The following is a 23,566-nucleotide window of genomic DNA, read 5'->3' as shown; positions in this document are numbered from 1 at the left end:
GTATTGTGTTTGCAATTTTCGTATACAATATTGGTTTCTTCATTTTTATCATTAAATTTCATATTCTAAAGAATCTGAGTTAACCAAGACATACACTAGTTCCTAGCAACGTCTGTACTACTTGTCAAAATTGAAAATATGTTTATTCTTAATTATTCTTCATTATATTTATAGTAAAGCATTTACTAAAAAAAGAAACAGAATAGTTCCAATAATTTAGTTTTAAAAGGAAGTTTTATTCAATGTTTTCTATTTATATAATAAAATTAGAATAGCTATCACGCCTACGACTCTATTCATATACAATTTAGATAACATAATCCTTTAATTATTTGAGGTATTTTATAATATACTAAATTATATACTAATATAAAATAATATATTATACTTAAATATTATTCAAGTTGTATCTATATTTACCATATCGTAAGACAAGTAGGTGTATTCTGTTCTAACATGAATACAAACCATGCCCAATCATAATTTTTTTTTATACTACTGTGGTGGCAAACAGGCATACGGCCCATCTAATGGTAAAGGGTTACCGTAGCCTATGGACGCTTGAAACACCAGGGGTATCACGTGCGCGTTGCCACGTTGTTATTACAACCTATTGCAAAATAATATTTTAATACATAATTATTTTTTGAAATATTGTTAGTGTTTTATTTTCTCAACACTAAATCTTCCCTTTTTTGTTGCCAGAGAAAGTAATTTTATCTTAAGTTTATTCTTTGCTAAAAATTATTGACCCCATTTTATTTCCAAAGAAAAGAATCGCCATAAGTTTTACTACCAATGAATTAAGTTAGAAACTTTTGGCCAAGCACAACCATATTGCAATACCTGTCAGTAAAGGTAATTTCGAAGCGAAACGATATAGAAACCTTCAAGAAAAGATCTTATTCCTCTTCAAAAGAACCTGCAAGCTCGTTGTTTGGAGTCAGCGCACTATATCCTCTTTTTACACTGATTTCTATCAGCCATTACATCTGAGCTTACTCTTATTTTATACATATCATCTTTCACACGATCCATCCATCTTGTTTTGGTTTCTTCATCGTTTGTTCCCTGCGGAAATATTTTGTTTGTTTCTTTATTTCTTTCTCTTTCTTTCTTTCTTTCTTTCTCTTACTTTCTGTCTTTCTATGCTATAAAAGAAAGTTGATTATTATTTTGAAAAATTAATAACCCCATTTCTTTGTCAGATGAAGTCACTTACCCACCAACGGAGTGGTTCGTCGAGAACTGCTCGTGGGTGGACGCGGTATCGTGGGGCTGCAACACCACCGTCAACGCCACCACTAACTCCACCTCCAGTGACGTCACGTCGCTCGTCCTCATGGCGGTCACGTCGGTCGTATTGGCACTTATCATCTTAGCTACTATTGTTGGTAAGTTGGCATACCGTTATTTTAATTTATAGAGCGTATCAGTGTTCTAGCAGTTTACCAATGGTCGCACTCCCGATAATAGGGGAAGTGCATTTTTAGTAATATAGACTGATGTCTCCATAGCTATTAATATACCATGCGGTTCCCCATGGTAACCATCATGATAAATTCCTGTTAAACTTGTCACGATGGGCTAGTTGACCTGACCTTATGCTCATCTTATCATTCTACACCGTTGCCCCACCAGCGTATACCGTTAGCGCAGGCGGGTGTACCATACCATTATCATCTATAAAAAGAACTCCCAATATTTCGACGTTGCTAGAAACTTGGTAACGGTCGACACACTTCGACAACCACTCCGTCAATTTGTGTGTGCAAATTTTTATATAAACAGTAAATAAGATTTAGAATTGAATACCATGTAATGATGTTCCTTGATTTTCGTATTGTCTTGGCGAGGCATTACCATCAAATATTTAATATTAATTTAATAAAATACAAGCGAGCGTTTCCAGAAATGCCGTCTGTGCGTGACGTAACATTCAAACAGTTTTTCAACTCGACTAAAGTAGAGTTATCGATAATTAATATCGATTATCGAATGCAGTAGAGTATCAGATAGCGTTGTCCAATATAATGATTGAGTCTGCCGATATCGGAATTACGAGGGAACAATCGCGATGTCACGAGATTATGATCGATATGAAATCAAACCCATGACAGATCATTCATTTATTTTCATTATTATAATTGAAAGTTGATATATTAATATGATTGAATATTAATTATTCTATCGACGGCTTCGGTGGTGAAGCGGTTTAGCACGCTGCTTTACTTCCGATGGTCGCGGGTTCGATTTCTCGAGGCACAATTACACGGCACAAACATTTGACACAGAAAATGAAAGGTGTCTTGTGATTCCCATAAAAATAGTTTTTACCGCTTTGGTCACAGTATGGTTTGGTAGGCACTATAAAGGATAAACTGCCTTATTACCTAAATAAAAACCCATTTCCATACAGTGAAGAAATTTTGGTATAAGATATTTTTTTATCTAATAATTTATTGCTATTAATATATAATTTGTTTGTTCTAATATACGTATATATTCGTAACTAACGCTGTAGCCTGTAGGAGTATGGCTAGAGAGCTCCTCTATCGACTAACTCTTGCTAACAACGTTAACTAAACGACTTAACCGATTTTGTTAAAATTTTGTATGTATATTCGATACGTCTGAGAATAGACTGTTGTGTATATTTATATTCCTAAGTGATAAGGATGTATCATTACATAATATACAACAAAGTCACTGTCGCTGTATGTCTATGCATTCTTAAATCTTTCAAACTACGCAACGAATTTTGAAGCGGTTTATTTAAATAGATAGAGTGTTTCTAGAGGAAGGTTTATATATATAATACATGTACACCCGGGCGAAGCCGGGGCGATTTTGGGTTGTGTATATAAGTTATAAAGCTATTTTACCTAAAATAGCCGTATCGGCAATGAAGGCAGTTTCTATCACATAAAGCATCTTGCTTATAGTTTTCAGCACAATACATGTCATATTGAATTTACGGGCATAAAGGACAGTGTACAATGGTAAAGCGACGAGAGAAATCCAAGTAAAGCTAAAACTATATTGACATTCTGCTAGTTCCATCAAAATACTGGATTGAAATTGCCGCGCCCCATTTTCACGTGACATAAGCTGAAAAACCAATGAAAACACCCGACACTGTCAATATATCAATATTTTAGACTCTAAAAGTCGGCTGTGAGATAACATCAGTTTGATGTATTTCAGTCACCCCGTAGCTTATTTTATAAAGGTTTTTGTAGGTTGAGATTAGGCAGTGAAATGAAAGGGTAAGAGTCATAACATCTTAGCTTACTGGAATGTAATGAAATGAAACGTATGAATGGTATCACGGGTGATATATGATAATGAGATATGCGTAATTCTGTTCGTTTATATTTATTTATTTATTTAACTCTGGCTACATGGCCCATATTATAAATACCTTATAGACTAACATACATAAGAAATAATAAAAAAATATGTAAATAAAATTGTCTCTATTGTCACGGCACTGACGACGGTAATCTGCCACGGTAGCGCCGATAGACCACCCCCTTCGGCCAGTAGTCCTCCTTCATGAAGGTGGGCAGCATGTTCGTAGGGACCCGGGCCAAAAACGCTTTGAAGCTCGCGTTGTGGGTCGATTCCAACTGCGTCACCCTCAATGTCAGGTTGTTTTAGTCCGGATGTAGTCAACAATGTCCTGTTCCTTGGTAGCGTAGTGTAGCCGGGATAGGTACATTGCCGTGGTCGGTGTTGCGGCACGTAACAAGAAGTTGGGCCCTGTCATTGCTGTGCCACAATGTCAACACACAGACAACAAATGCCGCTGGAGGAAGGAGATTATAAATGAGGATAGTAACCCTATTGCTAGCAATATACCATGTCAGGCGACCTCCACACAGTTCCCTCTGGAAACTATCATGTTAAATTCCTGATAACTTTAGATGGGCTGACTGACCTGACCATATACTCATCTTGTTATCCCCCACTTGTGCCCCGCCAGCGTATACCGTTAACACAGACGGTTGCACTGTACTATTATCATCCGTATGAAAAGAAAAATACTGCTGGGTGTAGGGGATGTTAGTGATAAAGATAGTAGCCTTATTGCTAGCAATATCGACCTCCACGCGGTCCCCCTGGAATTGAGGTCAATTTAGCACAATGTACAAAAGACCTGACTTCATGTTCATGGCGAGGTACTCGTGAAGGATGTCCCTTCACTGGTACCCCAACGTATACAGATAACTCAGGCGGATGCACCATCCCATTATCATTCCTGAAAAAAACGCTAACCGCTTACCATCGGGTTAGCCGTAAGATTGTTTGTCATCCGAATTATATAAAAAATTAAATGGATTATATATTAAATTCGTATATATATTAGAAGTATTAATAATAAGTTAAATTTTACTCAGAGCAGATATAAAAGTCCGTTTAGTTAGAAAAAATGGTGTACTATTATTCTGAAGGTTGTTACAATTTATGTACATACGTTATAGGTAACCTACATTTGAAGTTTGGACTGGGGCCAGGAAAAATACGCGTTCATATTTGTTTGATTGGAAAAAACGGCGCGACAGTCAATCAAATAGCTATGGAATAGAAATAGATATAGAAATAGAAATAATCTTTATTGAAAGAAGCTTAATATAAGCACTTTTTAATAGTCTTTTTAACTCTACCTGTCATTCGGAACACAGACTCATCATAAGACGAATAAGCCAAAACTTGCGTGTGGTTTGTTTAAATAAATGTTGTTCATTAATTCTAAATATAAAAAATAAAAAAAAAAATTATTGCAATTAAAATTAAAAAAAAAACATATTAATATATTAAAAAACTTCGTAAATATTTACGCAGGCCGTGGCAACTACATCAAGAAGTAATTAAGTCAAAATTATATACCTATGTGAGGTGTATACGATCTTACGTTGTTAAAATGCAGACTCCTTTCTGGATATTATCCATCGGCAAAGTTTGCATACCTGATGAAGAGAAGTAATTCACAAGATTGTGAGGTATCTGGTGGTACAATAGAGGATGTATATCATTTGCTGATGGAGTGTGCCAGGAATGAAAGTCTACGACAAAGTCAGGCCATAAATTAAATGTATTGGATGTTGGTGCCATACAAAGCGTTTTAGCCGATCCTTCAGATAGTGCGGCTAAGGCAATTTGCTCACTAATGTTACCTCAATAGTGAGCAAATTGCCATATCCGTAGTAATTAGTTTTAGGATACAATGGGACTGGCCTTTAGTTTGTACACAAGTCCCTAAATTTTAAAAGAAATAAAGAAAACACCATATACCTAAACTTTTTGCAATTGATAAATAATTCTAAACATATTGGATGTGTTGGTCACTCCAATAAATACATAAACGGAAATAAATATAGTTGTTTGTATCAGTGTTGAAATATCGGGAGCTCCTAAATAATATTACCATTGCAAGTATCCCGTGTATAAATAAATAAATAACCCTGGACAATTAACACAGCGCCATCTAGTCCCAAGGTAAGCAGAGCTTGTGTTATGGATACTTAACAACTGATGTAACTACTATATACAAACAATCATTCTCATTAGTCATGACCCCATTACTAGCAATGTACCATGTCAGGTTGACCTCCACGCGGTTCCTCCTGGAAACCATCGTTATAACTTCCTGGTGAATTTGTCACGATGGGCTAACTGATCTGACCTCATGTTCATCTTATCATCCTCCACTGTTGCCCCGCCAGCGTAAACCGTTAGCGCAGGCGGGTGCACCATTCCATTATCATCTATAAAAAAACATATTTGCACCGTGCGAGGAATCGAACCCGGTAAAGCGGTATGCTAAACCGCTAGACCACCGCCGTCGAGGTTTATATAATATGTGCAATTAAAATCACTCATGTCGAAAACCGAATTTCGCGGGAAAAATGTTTCACAGTAAACACATCCCCGAACAGCAACTGAGTGACAGTTAATTAAAAAAAATAACAATCTAAATTAAAAGATGGATCCCTTTTATTTCCCTCTTGTGATAATATTGTTTTTCCATAATGGTATTAAACGAAATCTTTTAAATCGTTCTTATAGATTCCACTAATATTATAAAAAACGAATAAATCTATGTTTTGTACACTTTCACAAAATCTGCTGATTGGATCAGAGTTAAATTTGTTACGTGATGGAATAATGATGGAACTTGGATAGCATTTTTAATTATTTAGGTTACTAATAAAAAAATCATGATTCTAACTTCAAAAAAGATGAATTTCAATAAAAACTTTAATCTCTTATTTTATTTTACCCCCTTAATGATAAAACGTTAACAAATTTTGAATGTCATATTTATATATATTTAATTAACAGCTTAAAAAATAACTTTCACGCTTCTAGCTTCAAAAATGACCATCCTTTCATACAACACTTCATCTCTCTTTTCTACCCATTAAAACCCTTTTTTCGTATTAAAATGAGTATATGCCCTTTCTCAACGTCTAGACTATCTGTGTACCAAATTTCATTTAAATCGGTTCAGTAGTTTTGGTAATATTAGTAAAGATTAGTATTTCAAAATTAATACCATAAACCTATAATTGCTCATTCAAACTCCGCTATATACATCTTAATATTTGAGTATACAATCTACCGGAATCTTAACTAAAACCTATCTTATATAGATACAGTGCAGCATCGCAACTAATATAGTGCTCTCGATTTACGTAAACTGAGTCGAGTGCGAAATCTGTTGTTAGTAGGTCAAGTGTAGCTCACAGCATCAACTGTAGATAGCGACAGATAGACACGAGTAGGTAAGAACTTATATTAACCTACCCACAAATGTGTCATTACATTTATTTACAAAAAAATGTATCTACTTTTTTATTGATGATAATGGAATGTTGCTCCCGCCTGTGCTAACGGTTTACATACGCTGGCGGGGCACCAGTAGAGGATGATAAAATGAGCATAGAATTAGATCAGTCAGCCCATAATGACAAATTCACCAGAAATTTGTCATGATGATTTCCAGGGGGAACCGCGTGGAGGTCAACCTAACATGGTAGCAATGGTGTCATCAGTCCAGATAACTGACAATCCCCGACCCCCATATCTATGCATTTGTATCAATTATATAGTATAATACTTATGGCTACTAGGTAACTGATACAAATACTTAGATAACAAGCTTTAGCTAACTTAACTTGGGTCTAGATGGCGCCGTGTGTGTCCTGAGATTATTATTATAACTGTCTCACCTAATTTTGCCGCTAAGCAGCTTACTATCCAAGTTGTGTTCCATTGTGAAGGCTGAGATATGCCAGTGAAATAGATATAACGTATTACCCAGAAATTGGAACATATGACAAGTACTACGAGGTTCACAAGGTATCATACAATTCCTGTATTACCACTCATGTGGATTGATGACGATACTGCATATTAGACGGTAGATTTGACATATCATAAGTCTGTAATAGACCTACATGAATAAAGATATTTTGAATTTGAATTTGAATAGCATTAGGTGGTTTGTCACCATTCCAAATTTATAAATTTACACCGCCAACAATTTTCTCTATAGTTATAACTTACTGTTTTTTACTAGGCTTATAACGGATTATATGTTTATAATGTAGGTACTTTTGTATACTTACATTATATTTATTAACCACTGTAAACCCATATATGTATTAGACAAAATTGTTCTCAGATGTCAATCTTACCTACTTCTATGTTTTAGAAATATTGTCAAGAAATCCTGTTATTATAATAAGAATAACCCCGTTACAACTCACACATACTATCTACTCTAATTTAAGCAGAGCTTGAGTTCTGTGTACTAGACAACTGATATAAATACTTAGATATATTTTTTAAATACGTACAGATATATATAGAAAGTATCAGACAAATAAGAACAAACATACGCAAATATACAAATAATTGCACCGTGCGAGGAATCAAACCCGCGTCTTTCGGATCTAAAACGGCGCGATCATATAAAGAAATAAAATGTTAATCACAGAACATTATTTTTAAAGTACCAATATAAGAAATCGTTAAGACTTATCTTTAATAGGTTTTCAGTATAAAGCCACTCAAGGCAGTTTCCTCTCCAGAGCTTATCAGATCGTCAAACTTATTCCGCAGTATTGCCATACCAACTTACTGCATAATGGAACTATTTTGCTTCAGTTATGTTGAAAATAGCTAAAATCGTTTAGTTCGGTTAAAACCAGTCATAAATAATATATCAAACAGAGTTGACAACCTTAAAAGTTTGAAACTACCAAATAAAAATACTAACTTACAGTACTTTAAGATTTTTATTGGTCTTAATCTCGTACGAACTTGAAAATGAAAATGTCCGTGAAGGCCAGAAGTCAAGTATTTCTATATAGATCCCAGGTAGCATTAGCATCCTTAATGTCACTCAATTTGCCGTTCATAAGCGGCTAAAATGTTCTACATAAATAAATAATTTTTGATATGATTTGAACCAACTTTTCATATTAAATTGAACTCCTTTTTTTTAACAATTCTAAAGCTGTTGGCCGCTGGTAGCCTTTACAGCATCGGGGCGAATGCACATGGCACCCAAAACCCGCGGAAGGACTTATGAAGCAGCTGAATGCCAACTCCTGTTTGACGGATACGACTTTAGTCTGAAGGCACCGATAGGGATTCGAACCTCGACTCTGGCCGTCGTAATTTTGATAGCTTTTTGATTTCCACGGGGAATTATCAGAGGGGCGACAGAGGGCGCCAATGATCGCAAAGATTGTATCATGATTTTAAAAAAATATTTTCAAGTCACCACTTTACATCTTGGAGAAATTAGTAGAGTTAGAACACAGATCTAAGTTCTAAACAACTCTTTAGTTTAAGAAGTTCAGTAACTTAATACTTCCTGTGTTGAAAAGGGATGACATCTTAGTCCTTTTTTTACCATGATAGTGGCGAAGAGGCATACGGCCCAACTGATGATAAACGGTTACCATACCTTAGGATAGTATGGACATACCAAAGGTATCACATATGCGTTGTCGACCTTATGAAATAAGTCGTAATAAGAAAGAAGATTGTAGAAGATTGCAACAATTCCTTTCCTTTATACAATACAATTTCAGTCTGTCAATATTTCAGCTTCTAAACATATAAAAGTTTCCACATTTACGAATAGTTTTATAAACAAATTAAAAAGTATTTCTTACATAAAAACAACATCTTACATAGAAGTGAATGTTCAAGTTTCCAGAACTTTAGTTTCTATTTTCAGTTTCTCATATTTCAAGCGAAGAATGTACTTCGTATTTTATGAAATAAAGTTGCTTTCAAACGAATTTAAGATTTTCAAGTTATAAGGACCGAGATTTCATATATAACACTATTGAATTATATTAATCCTACGCTACGCTTACAGAAAGTTTAGGTTACAATATACCGGGCCGTACGTTTACTTCAGTGTAAAGAGATTCGGAAAGTCTCATATAAGTTAAAAACTATATTAATTTACATTAATTAATGTAATAAAAAATAATGGTTTAGCACACTCGATTCAATTGCTCGCCTGGTACAAATATTTGTATTCATGAGTACAAATATAATTTGTATGGTCTGCGATTTTTGTGCATATGTATTTACAAAAAATGAATTTAAGGTTCTATACCAGTTGTCTAGTATCCATAACACAAGCTCTGCTTATCTTAGCTTATTGTCTTGGGTTATTGTTATTATTTAATTAAACATTTTTCATAGTATTGTTAAAGTGGGGATACCATATGCTGTAAATAATATAAAAGACGTAGTGGAGTAACTTGAAACAGTCATGCTCGCTATAAAGTTCAAACTTGTGGCGGCGTGGTGGGCCAGGTCGATGTGCTCCCTCAAATATGGTTGAGTGCAACGATGGCTGGCTCATCCGTCATACTCGTGAACGGGTGCTGCTTGTGGAGACTGGTCTGTTTGGGTTGCGAACACTGATTAGACTATTTGCTTTTGCAATACCATATGCTGGTGGTCACTCTATTCTCCCAAAATTGAATTTAAAAATTCTTCTGTATTATTGTAAACATGTATAATATTAATTTGAAAAGAATACGAGCTGAGTTTCTTATCAGTTCTTCTCATCTCGAAATAATTCCGAACTGACGGTAGATTTAATATATCATAAGAGTCTGTAATAGACCTATATGAATAAAGATATTTAGAATTTGAAAAAAAAAATTAATTTGAATTTGAACCACTTGTTATTAATATTGCTATTTAGAATTGAAAATTAATATTATTATTCTAAATTCTAATTCTATTTAATAAACTCGAAATATATTTAACATATGTAGGTGAAGTATATTGCGAGTTTATTCCATACAAAAAAAATATATTCTGTCCTACTTTCAATACCGTATATATAACTTAGACCTATTTATACGAACCTAAACAGTGAGAGAAAAGTACGAATTTTCGAAAGTTTCTATATTAAAACTTCCAGAGAACTTGCAAACTATGAGTATGTACTTTTCAACAAACTCCGTACCATAGTTGTTCGTATCTAATTTATCATGCAATATATGTTTATATTTATTCTAATGTCATAAATACGAAAGAATATATATCTGGCTAGGAATAATAATAAATAATTACTGAAATTAATATAAGCATGCGACATTCTTCTTATTTTAGGAAATAAAAGGAATTTTTATATTATTTATTTATATACTACTAGCTGTGCCCGCGGTTTCACGCGCATGAATTTTATAGTAGAATTTTATTTATATATATGTATAAGTCTTATACATAACGCACCTTTTTATATGATAATTATATTTTTTATATATATATTTAAATATTTTATGTTTCGTTCCATTATTATTGTCAATTTGAAATATATGTCTTTTACCATCAGCGACCGTAGGTTCTCTTAAAACTAAAATATAAATATATTAAAAATACAGTCCTTAAGAAACATTAATAATTAAAATGTGTTATTATGAAGTATAAGCTATATACTGTAAAGTTTCATCAAAATCCTTTTAATAGTTTTTGCGTAAAATAATAACAAACGTCCATTCATACTGACAAAATTTCGTGTTTATAATATTAATAAGATAAAATATACTATCCTTGGACAATTCACATAGTGCCCTCTAGCCCCAAACTAAATAGAGCTTGTTGTATGTTGCAGCTGATATAGGAAAATACCCAGACCGATACAAACAATCGTACTCATGAATTCAATTGTTTGTACCCTGCGAGGAATCGAAGCGATAAATATATCTGACCGTCTGACTGTATGTCCCATTTTGTTGAGTAAACGACCTACGGATCCTATGATATTTGAATATTATATAAAACAGAAAATATATACAGTAGAAAACAGAAATTATTAGAAATACACTATTTTTCTTTGTATCTAACTTATTTGATACAATTATTTGAACTAATTTTGTTTGTATAGTTCCTATATACAAAGGTGTAACTAATATTTTCTTTATATTTCCTTCCTTGTCAGAAGTCAAAAGCAATTTGTGTTTCCTTATATTTTCCTGTAATCAATATACTTTGTTATTATTTATACAGAATAACGAACGTCGATAAACAATAACTTGTTATATTTATTAGAAATATAATAAATCAAACAATATTATTGTTAACTAGCTGACACCGCGAACTCCATTCCCCCTCAAAAGTAAATATGTCAAAGGTTTTTGAAGTTTAAATGTGCAAAAAATTTTGGAAACCACCCTGTTTGACAGATATCAACCGTTTGTATAAGAAAATATAATTGTTGTTTTTGATATTTTACTTGCAATTTCTTCATATTTTATCACCGTTTTAACCTTCTCTGGACTTCCACGAATATTTCTAGATTAAAATTAGCCAAATAGGTTCAGCCGCTCTCAAGTTTTAGTGAGAACAGCAATTCATTTTTATATATATACATTGATAAAGAGCCAAATAATCCATTAATAATTTTATTTTTATCTGTATCAGAAAGTAAATTTTCTTTAATTTATTTCATTTAACTGCAATGGCAAACAAGAAGATGACCGACGATTAATATACTGGTATTTGGTTACAAAATTAGTTGATTGTGTATTTAATATTTCAACTCATTCAAAATGATCTATTCTATTTTATTCTACGACAAACATCCATATAACAGGGTATATTAAGGTTTCTTAAAGGTCGGCAACGTGCATGTGACACCCCTGGTGTTTCAGGCATCCATAGGCTGCGGTAACGGTTTACCATCAGAAAAAAAAAATCCGTCTGCCGTTTACATCTAAAAAGTGGACAGACGTATTGACAATAGTATGGATGTAAAAAAATAAAAAGTCTCTCATTTTTTTTTCTTCTTTCAGCATATATTTGTACACAGTTTGACGTATGCTTCTTGCATATTTTTCTACTTCAGTCTGTCTGTGGCGTGTCTTGTCCAGGTCGGTCATGCCGTCTTTCTGATATCATCAGACCATCTGGCAGTTGGTCTGCCTATGCTTCTGCTTCTCATTTTATTGGTGTAGAAAAATATAAATCTTATAAAACAATTACACATGAACGGTTTCTAATTCTCAAATACTTACGCATCTACAGATATCTTTTGCGTACTCTTAAACATATTAAGAACCCTAAACTGTAATACCGTAAACTTTTTAAACAGTCCTTTAGAGGAGGAAAAGGCTTCAATTGGGAAGTTTTATTGAGTTATTTTTAATTAACAAGAGTTGAGGACCCTTCTTTTGTAGACGCTATCCCGGCTGTTGAGAAGGCATTAAGAATAAAGGTCGAGGGCTCGATTCTTTTGATGTCCTTATATGCCACATATTACAGATATTTTATATATAATAAGACATAAAGCAGTTCTTCTATCACCAGACTGAATAAGTTGTTGAACGAATATAGTGACATCGTAGACGTCCACTTCGACGCAATCAGTGCGTATTAAAAAAACATATACGACCATTTAATAGCGCCATTGGAGCAGTGAAAAAAATTACTATTTATTACTATTTTAACGCACGCCGTATATAATAAGCATAATCATAATAAAAACAGTTAATTTAATATTTTTATTATATAACTTTTGTATATTATTTTGCATGCCGTGTTTCCATATGTCCAGCAGTGGACTGAAGTGGGCTAATGATGATGATGTTCCCATATGAATATTGTTGTATTGTGCATTTAGACCATAACCCATTACGTGTGATTAAATAAATTGAATGATTGTAACAATTATTGGTGATCCTAAATAAATTAAATATATATATACATATAATATACCATACTATATTATATTATATATAGGCTTATGTAATGATATAGGCTCTAGTCCCAGTAAAATCTTTAAAACTATGCAACGGATTTTGAAGCGGTTTTTTTTAATAGATAGAGTGATTCTAGAGGAAGCCGGGGCGAGTAGCTAGTATAATATATAATATAGAAGATAGAGGGTAAGATACCTCGAAATCGAAGTCCCATTCAATGGTCAGACCAGATATCCAGTCAGCGGAATATAACTGTCAGCGGCACAACACACCAGATATCTGAGCGTAACCGATGGCGACAGCTGGTCAACAAAATCGTGTAGAGTTGCGATCCTCGGCAGTGAGGTAACGATTAAGAAGACATGAGATTAAGACTCTAACATAATCATTACATAGTATAAAGCAAAGTCGCTGTCGCTTTCTGTCCGTCCGTATGTATGCTTAAATCTTTAGAACTACGCAACGGATTTTGAAGCCGTTTTTAATAGATAGAGTGATTCTAGAGGAAGGTTTATATATATAATACATGTACACCAGTGCGAAGCCGGGGCGATTAACTAGTATATAATAAAGATATAGTATACTGATGTATAACATAATTACCGTAATTGATATTTATTATTGTAATTATATTATATATATTATCTTATTAATTATTAATATTGTTAATAACAGACTCGATTCTATATTAACACAAGACCTTTCTGCCTACTGTGCACGTCATATTTTTCATCACTATCCCTAACGTCCTAGTACGTAGCTACTTCTGTTAAGAAGAACTGCCCAATAGACTCAGCTGGTACATTTTTTTGGTTAGAATAATACCCCAGAAGAATTCACACAGCGCCATACAGTCCCAAGCTAAGCAAAGCTCGTGTTATAGGTACTAGACAACTGATACAAATACATAGATACATTTTAAACACCCAGATCGATACAAGCAATCATACTAATGAATACATATAATTTTAGTCAGAGCAATCGAACCCACGACCATGGGAAGTAAAAGGCGTGTTAAACCACTAGACCTTATAATGAAATAAGAAGTCTTTATAATTTATGACAAAGTCAAAAAGAGTTAATGTCCCCGCAAAATAACCATTGAACTAAATACTTTTTCTCAATCAATAACCAATTAACAACCGTTTGATAATCTATATTATACATTTAAATCGCTGACGCGGTTCAAATACTCCGAACTAAACTGAGAAATATTATTGCGTACATCAGCGTTATTTAAATAAGTTGTACCTAACTCGGCGCGTGGAGGGGTGAAACTGTAATATTCCGGCTCCTAACGTTGGTTTAATCTCCGGAAATGTAAAGATAGAATTCCAGCCACTATTTCATATTAGCGCAATCATATAACGTGTATATTTAGTTTGTGGTATATGCAGAAGACGCTTGAGATGGAATCGATATTTATTTATTTCGGATATTCATCTATATGATGACTATGTTTTGTATGATTTGATTATGTGTATGATTGTTTGTATCGGTCTAGGTGTTTTCTATTTATAATATGTAGGTATTTGCGAAAAAATAATCTGTGTATTTATATCAGTTATCTAGAACCCATAACACAAGCTTTAGCTAGCTTATTTGGGTCTAGATGGCGCTGTGTGAATTGTCCTGAGATTTTTTTTATATTATGCTAGTAATTTACAACTACTACAAGTCGTTCACTTCATATATCTATTTTCATTTAATAAAATCATAAAATAATGATAAAGAAAGAACTGTCTGCCTTTCTGGTTATGTTTATGTGTAATGTTTCAATCATAACTAAAATGTTTAGTGGAATTTCGATAGTTCGTTGACAGAATATGTTGTTAAAGTATAGGATCTGTGGATTAACGAAAGTCTTCTACTTTCACTTTGTACTTTATAGAAAGTCTACTCAGTAGGATTAATATGTATTTATAGTAATGACGTAATATAAAGACAGACTGCGGATTATACCTATCTATATTATTGTTACCAGAGGACGAAGTTTAGTTCGATCTGTCATGGTACATCTTTTATAGTCTATTTTTTTTTTATAACACATGGGACAAACGAGCATGCGGCTCACCTGATGGTAAGTGATTACCGCCGTCCATGAGCATCCGCAACACCAGGGGAATTGCAAGTACGTTGTCGGCCTTTTAAAAAGGAATAAGCTCTTTTCTTGAAGGTTTCAATATCGTATCGGTTCGGAAATACCATTGCTGGAAGGTGATTCCACAATGTGGTTGTGCGAGGCAAGAAGTTTCTAGAAAACCGTACTGTGGAAGACCGCCATTCATCCAGATGATCAGGATGGTATTTATTTTTAGTCTATAGACGCCTGAAACTCACCAGAGATGTCACGTGCGCGTTGCAGACTCCTAATATACTTCTTAAAAATCCCTGTAGTCTCTCTCACACATTGCAAACGAATGGACCACTAATATATATATATATATGTACGTACAGTGTTTGTATTTTTTTTTTTATATAAGTTTTATGGATAAAAAAAAATATATATGAAAAAGTCTGAATCTGAATTGGTTAGTCCCATTTTTTATTTTTGGATCAATATTATTTAGGTATTTACTTCATTAAATTTAAATGAACAATAGTTTTGTGAGTTGATGAATCAGTTTTCGATATAAACAGTAAAATAAATACAATTCCAATATTTTGATAATTTTTTTTTGTTTTCAGAATATTTCATTACAAGTGTACGTTTTATAGTCCATTATAAAATTGCAAATATAAAAGATTTATTTTTTATTTTTTAGTGGATAAAGTATCAAATGAATAAAGCATTTATCTAAATATCTATCTACCAGCGTGGATACCTAAATATCAGACAGTATCGATGCTCCGAACTCTTGGGAAATCTACAAAATTAACATTTATAGTCTTCAATATTTTTTATTAAGCGCAACTTTGTATTTTCGCTCAGCAAATTATTAAAAAAGGACGTGTTATTTTATCGGGATACTTCTCGTATTAATTATCAGGTATATAGGTTCGATATTTTAATAAATTAAACTCATATTATAAATATTTTTGGATGTATCGTATAGCGTACCAAGTTAACTTGGGATGCTGTTATTATTTTTTTTTTTATTAATAATACGTTTATTAAGTTTGCGCTTGGTCTTACCTCATCTGATGGTAAATAATGGTAAGAACTAGTATATAGCGCGCTTACCCTATGTATGTGTAGTATTATATATATATATATATATATATATATATATATATATATATATATATATATATATATATAAATATCCCCTTGGGCACTTTGTGGCTCAGACGTGCCGTATAGGTAGTTTTTTGTTGATCCTTTTTCACTTGTTGATCCGGAGGCCTTTTGTTGATCTAATGCCAGATGACCATATATAAATGTTGCTCCGTTTTGAGCCACAACTGTCACGACGAGTAATAATAATAATTAAGCGATTTATACACGATTTTATACAAATCCACCTTTTTGGCATACGAGCAGTTCTTGATCCAATTCAAACGGGCCAATCAGGGTGCAGCATTTGCCAAGGGCTTCCTCATTGGCACGTTTGGGCTACTACATTATGGCTACAGTAACTTAATAATGTCTAGCTAGTATTTCAAGAATAATAGTCTATCTAATCTAAATATTTATAGAAATCAGTCTGGAGTTACGTGACTCCAGATCAAACCTCAATACTTGTTATTTTTTGGACGGGAATCTTTTCTTTTGTAACAACGTTACTGAGCGAATAAAGAGAAGACGCAACGGCGGATCCAGGGGGGAGCGTCATGGAGGTCATGGGAGTCATGGGGGCGTCATGACTCTCCCCCCCCCCCCCTTTAGCCCAGAACTTAGGTAGACCACTAATTGAACTAAAAAATAATGAAACAGCAAATTTTTTTGCACGATCGGAGTGTTGGTGCAGTAGTATTAATTATAATTAAACATTGTTACTTAAAACATAACAGTTAAAGTACTATAACACTAAAAGCAAAATAGGTATTTTCAAAATACTTTTTCAAAATAAATTACCCTTTGAGTTTTTGTCCAAACCTCAGATATTTTATTTTAGGTATATCAATCAATACATAGTATAGCATAGTACAGTCTGTCTGTCTGTCTGTTTGTTCCGGCTAATCTCTGAAATAGCTGGACCTATTTTGACGGGACTTTTTTTGGCAAGTAGCTGATGTAATAAGGAGTAACTTACGCTACTGTTATTTTAGAAAAATAAAATAAAATTTCACGCGGACGAAGTCGCTGGGGCCAGCTAGTCTATAGATATACCGAGATTTAATGTTTAAGTTGCTATTATGTTATTGACAAAATTTTACTGTAATGTTACTATTACGTTATCCTACACAATTTGTATTATTTTGGATGAATAAATAAATAAATAAATAAATAATAATATATACATTTATACATTTAATAAAAATTGGAGTGTCTGTTTGTAATATTGAAAAAACCGTTTTTTACTACATGCATATGAATATATATAAGGTACATATACCAAAATAACTATTTTTATAATTTTAGTCTGTCTGTCTGTCGGTCTGTTTGTTCCGGCTAATCTCTGAAATGGCTGGACCGATTTTGACGGTACTTTTTTTTGGCAGGTAGCTGATTTATAAGGAGTAACTTAGGTTACTTTTATTTTAGAAAAATAAAGTTAAATTCCACGCGGACGAAGTCGCGGGAACACCTTGTTTTTAATAAAAACATCTTTTTTGTGGTACTTGAGAATGTTGAAGCCTGTTGTTTGTAATATTGAAATAACCGTTTTTTACTACTTGCATATGAATATAAATACGGTACATACACCAAAATAACATATTTTACAATTTTTGTCTGTCTGTCTGTTTGTTCCGGCTAATCTCTGAAATGGCTGGACTGATTTTGACGGGACTTTTTTTGGCAGGTAGCTGATGTAATAAGAAGTAACTTAGGCTACTTTTATTTTAGAAAAATAAAGTTAAAAACCACGTGGACGAAGTCGCGGGAACAGCTAGTGTATAATATATTAGAGATACCTACGTGTTTTTTTATTGATGACTAGCTGTACACGGGATTTCGTCCGTGTTGAATTTAACTTTATTTTTCTAAAATATAAGAAGTTAAATTCCACGCGGACGAAGTCGGATGTACAGCTAGTTGTCGGTAGTCTAGCGATTTAGCTAGCACACTGCTTTGATTCCTGCTTGGTGGTCGAGGGTTCGATTCCTCGCACGCTGTAAACATTTGTATTCATGAGTATGATTGTTTGTAACGGTCTGGGTGTTTTCTATGTATAGATAATATATATGTATTTACGAAAAAAAATCTTTGTATTTATATCAGTACCCATAACATAATCTTCAGCTAGCTTAACTTGGGTCTAGATGAAGCTGTGTGAATTGTCCTGAGATTACTATTATTACTATAATAAATCTTTTTAAATCAGCCGATGTTTATTTTTGCCATAATACGTGCTGTTACCATGTGATAATATTACGTACGTACTTATTAAACTATTAACTTATTATTAAATTATTAACTATTTATACTGTTTTAAATGTGATGCGTTCATTATTTATATTTCCTTTGAATTAAAGACAAATGTATATATATATATATATTTATATACACTTGCACACTTAGTTGATCCAGCCACGATCCGTAGATATTGCTGATCCACTGTCTCTCTCTTTCTATCACTATCTTTGTATTCTAATATGCGATGTTGCCGTTCCGGCCGAGACCATGCGTTGTTGCCAAATGTATTCGTCGATAGTAGTAGATACTTATACTCGATATATATTTTTTCAACAATTTCCTGCAATAGTGAATCCGTATCGGCATTTTTTTTAAATGCACAAAGATTTTTTGGCTCTGAATATATTTAAAAATCATTTACTTGTGTGTTGATGAATTTATATACTAGTACATGAAGTACCTAATACTTGTTTTGATTTGAATAGGTAGCGATATTATGAATTTATTATACGTAATCTAAAGATTTTGACGAAATAAAAGTAATTAGTTATCTGTTAACCTTGACTTCATGCTGGCACCAGTATTATCAGATGATGAACATACTCTTCGAAAACTTACAGCAGAAATATCGTGTTTGGACTCATTAGATAGGTCTCGATGAATAGAGTTTAAAAAACTTAAAATAAATGGTAAATTAGAAATAATGTATAAAAACCCCTTACGTAAAATTCAACCACTTTAAACTTAATAATAATAATAATTAGGAAAAAGAGAAAAGCTATACATGCACTGAAAGTAATTGATGCCTTCCACACAATATTTTCAGTATTAAACAACTCTGTTTGTTCAGTAAAAGTGTAAATACACTGGTAACCTTTAATCATATTTTATATGCAAACATTACATATACAAACACTAAAGTTTTATTTCAGAATAGCCAGTAGTTTTCAAGAAATAAGTCTTTGAAATTGTACGTGTAACTTTTATATATACCTACTAGTTTTTTCACCATAACAAACAACACCAATATGACCTAGTTAGTAGTTTACCTGTGTACCAATTAATAATAATAGTAATCTCAGGACAATTCATACAGCTTCATCTAGACCCAAGTTAAGCTAGCTGAAGATTATGTTATGGGTACTGATATAAATACAAAGATTTTTTTCGTAAATACATATATATTATCTATACATAGAAAACACCCAGACCGTTACAAACAATTTAATAATAAGTTAATAGTTTAATAAGTACGTACGTAATATTATCACATGGTAACAGCACGTATTATGGCAAAAATAAACATCGGCTGATTTGAAAAGATTTATTATAGTAATAATAGTAATCTCAGGACAATTCACACAGCTTTATATTTATTTACTGAGTTCCCGATATTTCAAAAACAAAATACGCGATCAAAAAGTGTATTAAATGTACGTAAAGATACTGTGAGTACAGTTTGCCGAGATGAATATCGAGCGAGTTCCAGTAGTAGCAACAAACGAAGACGTGTGAAGGTAGACGCATATGTCTGCCCATAAAAAGATTTCATTTTCCATCTACCCGCTGCTCTTCAGTCTACCCGTGATCATGGTGGTTGAAACACTACCGAAATATCGGGAACTCAGTAAATAAATATAAAACGTGGTAAGATCCCGTGATTTTTACTAATTATACGTATAAATAATGACCGCGTCAAGTTTAAAACAGTATATAATTCACACAGCTTCATCTAGACCCATGTTAAGCTAGCTGAAGATTATGTTATGGGTACTGATATAAATACAAAGATTTTTTTTCGTAAATACATATATATTATCTATACATAGAAAACACCCAGACCGTTACAAACAATCATACTCATGAATACAAATGTTTGCAGCGTGCGAGGAATCGAACCCTCGACCACCAAGCAGGAATCAAAGCAGTGTGCTAGCTAAATCGCTAGACTACCGACAACTAGCTGTACATCCGACTTCGTCCGCGTGGAATTTAACTTCTTATATTTTAGAAAAATAAAGTTAAATTCAACACGGACGAAATCCCGTGTACAGCTAGTCATCAATAAAAAAACACGTAGGTATCTCTAATATATTATACACTAGCTGTTCCCGCGACTTCGTCCACGTGGTTTTTAACTTTATTTTTCTAAAATAAAAGTAGCCTAAGTTACTCCTTATTACATCAGCTACCTGCCAAAAAAAGTCCCGTCAAAATCGGTCTAGCCATTTCAGAGATTAGCCGGAACAAACAGACCGACGGACAAAAATTGTAAAATATGTTATTTTGGTGTATGTACCGTATTTATATTCATATGCAAGTAGTAAAAAACGGTTATTTCAATATTACAAACAACAGGCTTCAACATTCTCAAGTACCACAAAAAAGATGTTTTTTTATCAAATAAACAGTTTTTATTAAAAACAAGCTGTTCCCGCGACTTCGTCCACGTGGAATTAACTTTATTTTTCTAAAATAAAAGTAGCCTAAGTTACTCCTTATAAATCAGCTACCTGCCAAAAAAAGTACCGTCAAAATCGGTCCAGCCATTTCAGAGATTAGCCGGAACAAACAGACCGACAGACAGACAGACAAAAATTATAAAAATTGTTATTTTGGTATATGTACCTTATATATATTCATATGCATGTAGTAAAAAACGGTTTTTTCAATATTACAAACAGACACTCCAATTTTTATTAAATGTATAAATGTATAGATTATTATTTATTTATTTATTTATTCATCCAAAATAATACAAATTGTGTAGGATAACGTAATAGTAACATTACAGTAAAATTTTGTCAATAACATAATAGCAACTTAAACATTAAATCTCGGTATATCTATAGACTAGCTGGCCCCAGCGACTTCGTCCGCGTGAAATTTTATTTTATTTTTCTAAAATAACAGTAGCGTAAGTTACTCCTTATTACATCAGCTACTTGCCAAAAAAAGTCCCGTCAAAATCGGTCCAGCTATTTCAGAGATTAGCCGGAACAAACGGACAGACAGACAGACAAAACTTGTAAAATATGTTATTTTGGTGTATGTACCGTATTTATATTCATATGCAAGTAGTAAAAAACGGTTATTTCAATATTACAAACAGACACTCCAATTTTATTTACATGTATAGATGTATAGATTAAAAAAAGGTAACAGTCATAAGGCTAGTCGTATGCCTAATATATATAATAATGTAATAAATTCATTTAAACAGAAATTGCGGGAACATTATTTAAATTTGTAACTTTTTTACTGTCCTTCTCCTTTTTTCACATCTTTCTGTTATATCCATATAGTTCTCTCTATATTTTCTGTTTTTCTTACTTTCAATTTGAGACTGTACTTATAATTTGATTATCGGATCATTATGTATTTACTTATATATAATATTTATACATTTATGGGTTATATTTACATATATATTTATGTATGTATATTGTTATTTTTTTATAGAAATGTATATTTTGCTTATCTTTATTATCTTTATAAATCTTTTTTTGACATTTCTTATTTATATTAGTGCACCGCCAATAATCTTTCGCTGTGGTGCAGCGAATCATGGTTGGACTTATGGTTGCCTGGTAAATAACGCGGCAAAATATTAAGTCCGCCACATGTACAAATTTTTTTGTGCATTAAAGTTAAAGAAATAAAAAAATACAATACTGTTTAATGAAAATGCGTGTTGTCTAGTGCTTTGAGATGTATCAAAATAAGGTCAACAAAAAAGTCCGTGATGGTATATGTCTATCTCTTAAGGATAACCAACAATAACCATTTTTTATCTTTTACATTTTACGGGATTTTTTTTTATCGTATGTTTCTCTTAAAATCATGTAAACTATGTTATTATGTCATAATCTAAAGAAATAATAATATTTTATAGTGACATATCCACTATAAAATACCAAAAAGTAGCAATGTAATTCGTTACGCGCGAATCAGGTGTTATAAGGTCAAAGGTCGGTGCACCCCGCGTATTTGATAAATAGTGCTTCTCTGGATGTCTTTAAGAGAAAATGGCAGTATGTACGTGTATATGTACAAGTCCTTAAGTGTTAAGTTTTTCAAATGTACAATAAAGAATAAATATTTTTAAGTACAGTACTTACGTACATTAATATAATACCTACTTTTTACTTGTATCTATTGTTATCAAAATTAAATTATAAGTTCTTAACTTGACCACGACTATGTGACCCTCTCTTGGCGCCAAAACGAGTGAAAAAATGAACAGCATACGACGACGACGCAGTACCTATAGAGTGGAGCAACTGCTTATTCAGTTTTATTCAACTATTTAGTCCCTCCACCGTTACAATGAATGGAGGCGGATATTACAATGTACGTAGCATTGCGAATATAAAATATCTAGATTAGGTATAATAAATTCATAATTCATAGGCCGTTACGGTATCAGAGCCAAAGTCTTCTTTCTTTGTTTATGTACTGTTAGATGCGACAGCGACTTTGTTTTTATATTACTATGTAATTATTGATATACCTAAAATAAATAAAATATCTGAGGTTTGGACAAAAATTCAAAAGGTACTTAATTTTTAAAAAGTATTTTGAAAATACCTATTTTGCATTTAGTATTTGAAATACAAAACACAAAACTATTTTTGTTTTTAGAGTGACATTTCTATGAATTCACTGTCGATAGCGAGCGGTGCGATGGAAAAAGATGACCGTTTATAAAAATATAATAAATAACCCTGGACAATTAACACAGACTGATACTGAACTGATATAAATAGATATTTTTATTTTGTAAATACATATATAATATACATATAAAACACCCAGACCGATGAAAACAATCGATGACCGATGAGTACAA

At 32.8% G+C, this 23,566-nt stretch overlaps 1 protein-coding gene across 2 annotated transcripts in view; it reads left to right on the top strand.

Moving 5' to 3' along the window:
• The window catches only part of LOC131850531 (5-hydroxytryptamine receptor), a 108,014-nt gene that overhangs the window by 71,096 nt on the left and 13,352 nt on the right, over positions 1-23,566 (top strand). For both annotated transcript variants that reach the window (XM_059200819.1, XM_059200887.1), the window contains one exon: positions 1,209-1,394. In XM_059200819.1, coding sequence (XP_059056802.1) covers positions 1,209-1,394 — 186 coding nt within the window. The remainder of the gene's footprint in view (positions 1-1,208; positions 1,395-23,566) is intronic.

This window comes from Achroia grisella, unplaced genomic scaffold, assembly GCF_030625045.1.
Source record: "Achroia grisella isolate CSIRO2021 unplaced genomic scaffold, CSIRO_AGI_Agris_v1 utg1061, whole genome shotgun sequence".
NCBI classification, from domain to species: domain Eukaryota; kingdom Metazoa; phylum Arthropoda; class Insecta; order Lepidoptera; family Pyralidae; genus Achroia; species Achroia grisella.
Note: the sequence above shows the minus strand (reverse complement) of the source record. Positions and strands in the feature narration are given on the sequence as shown.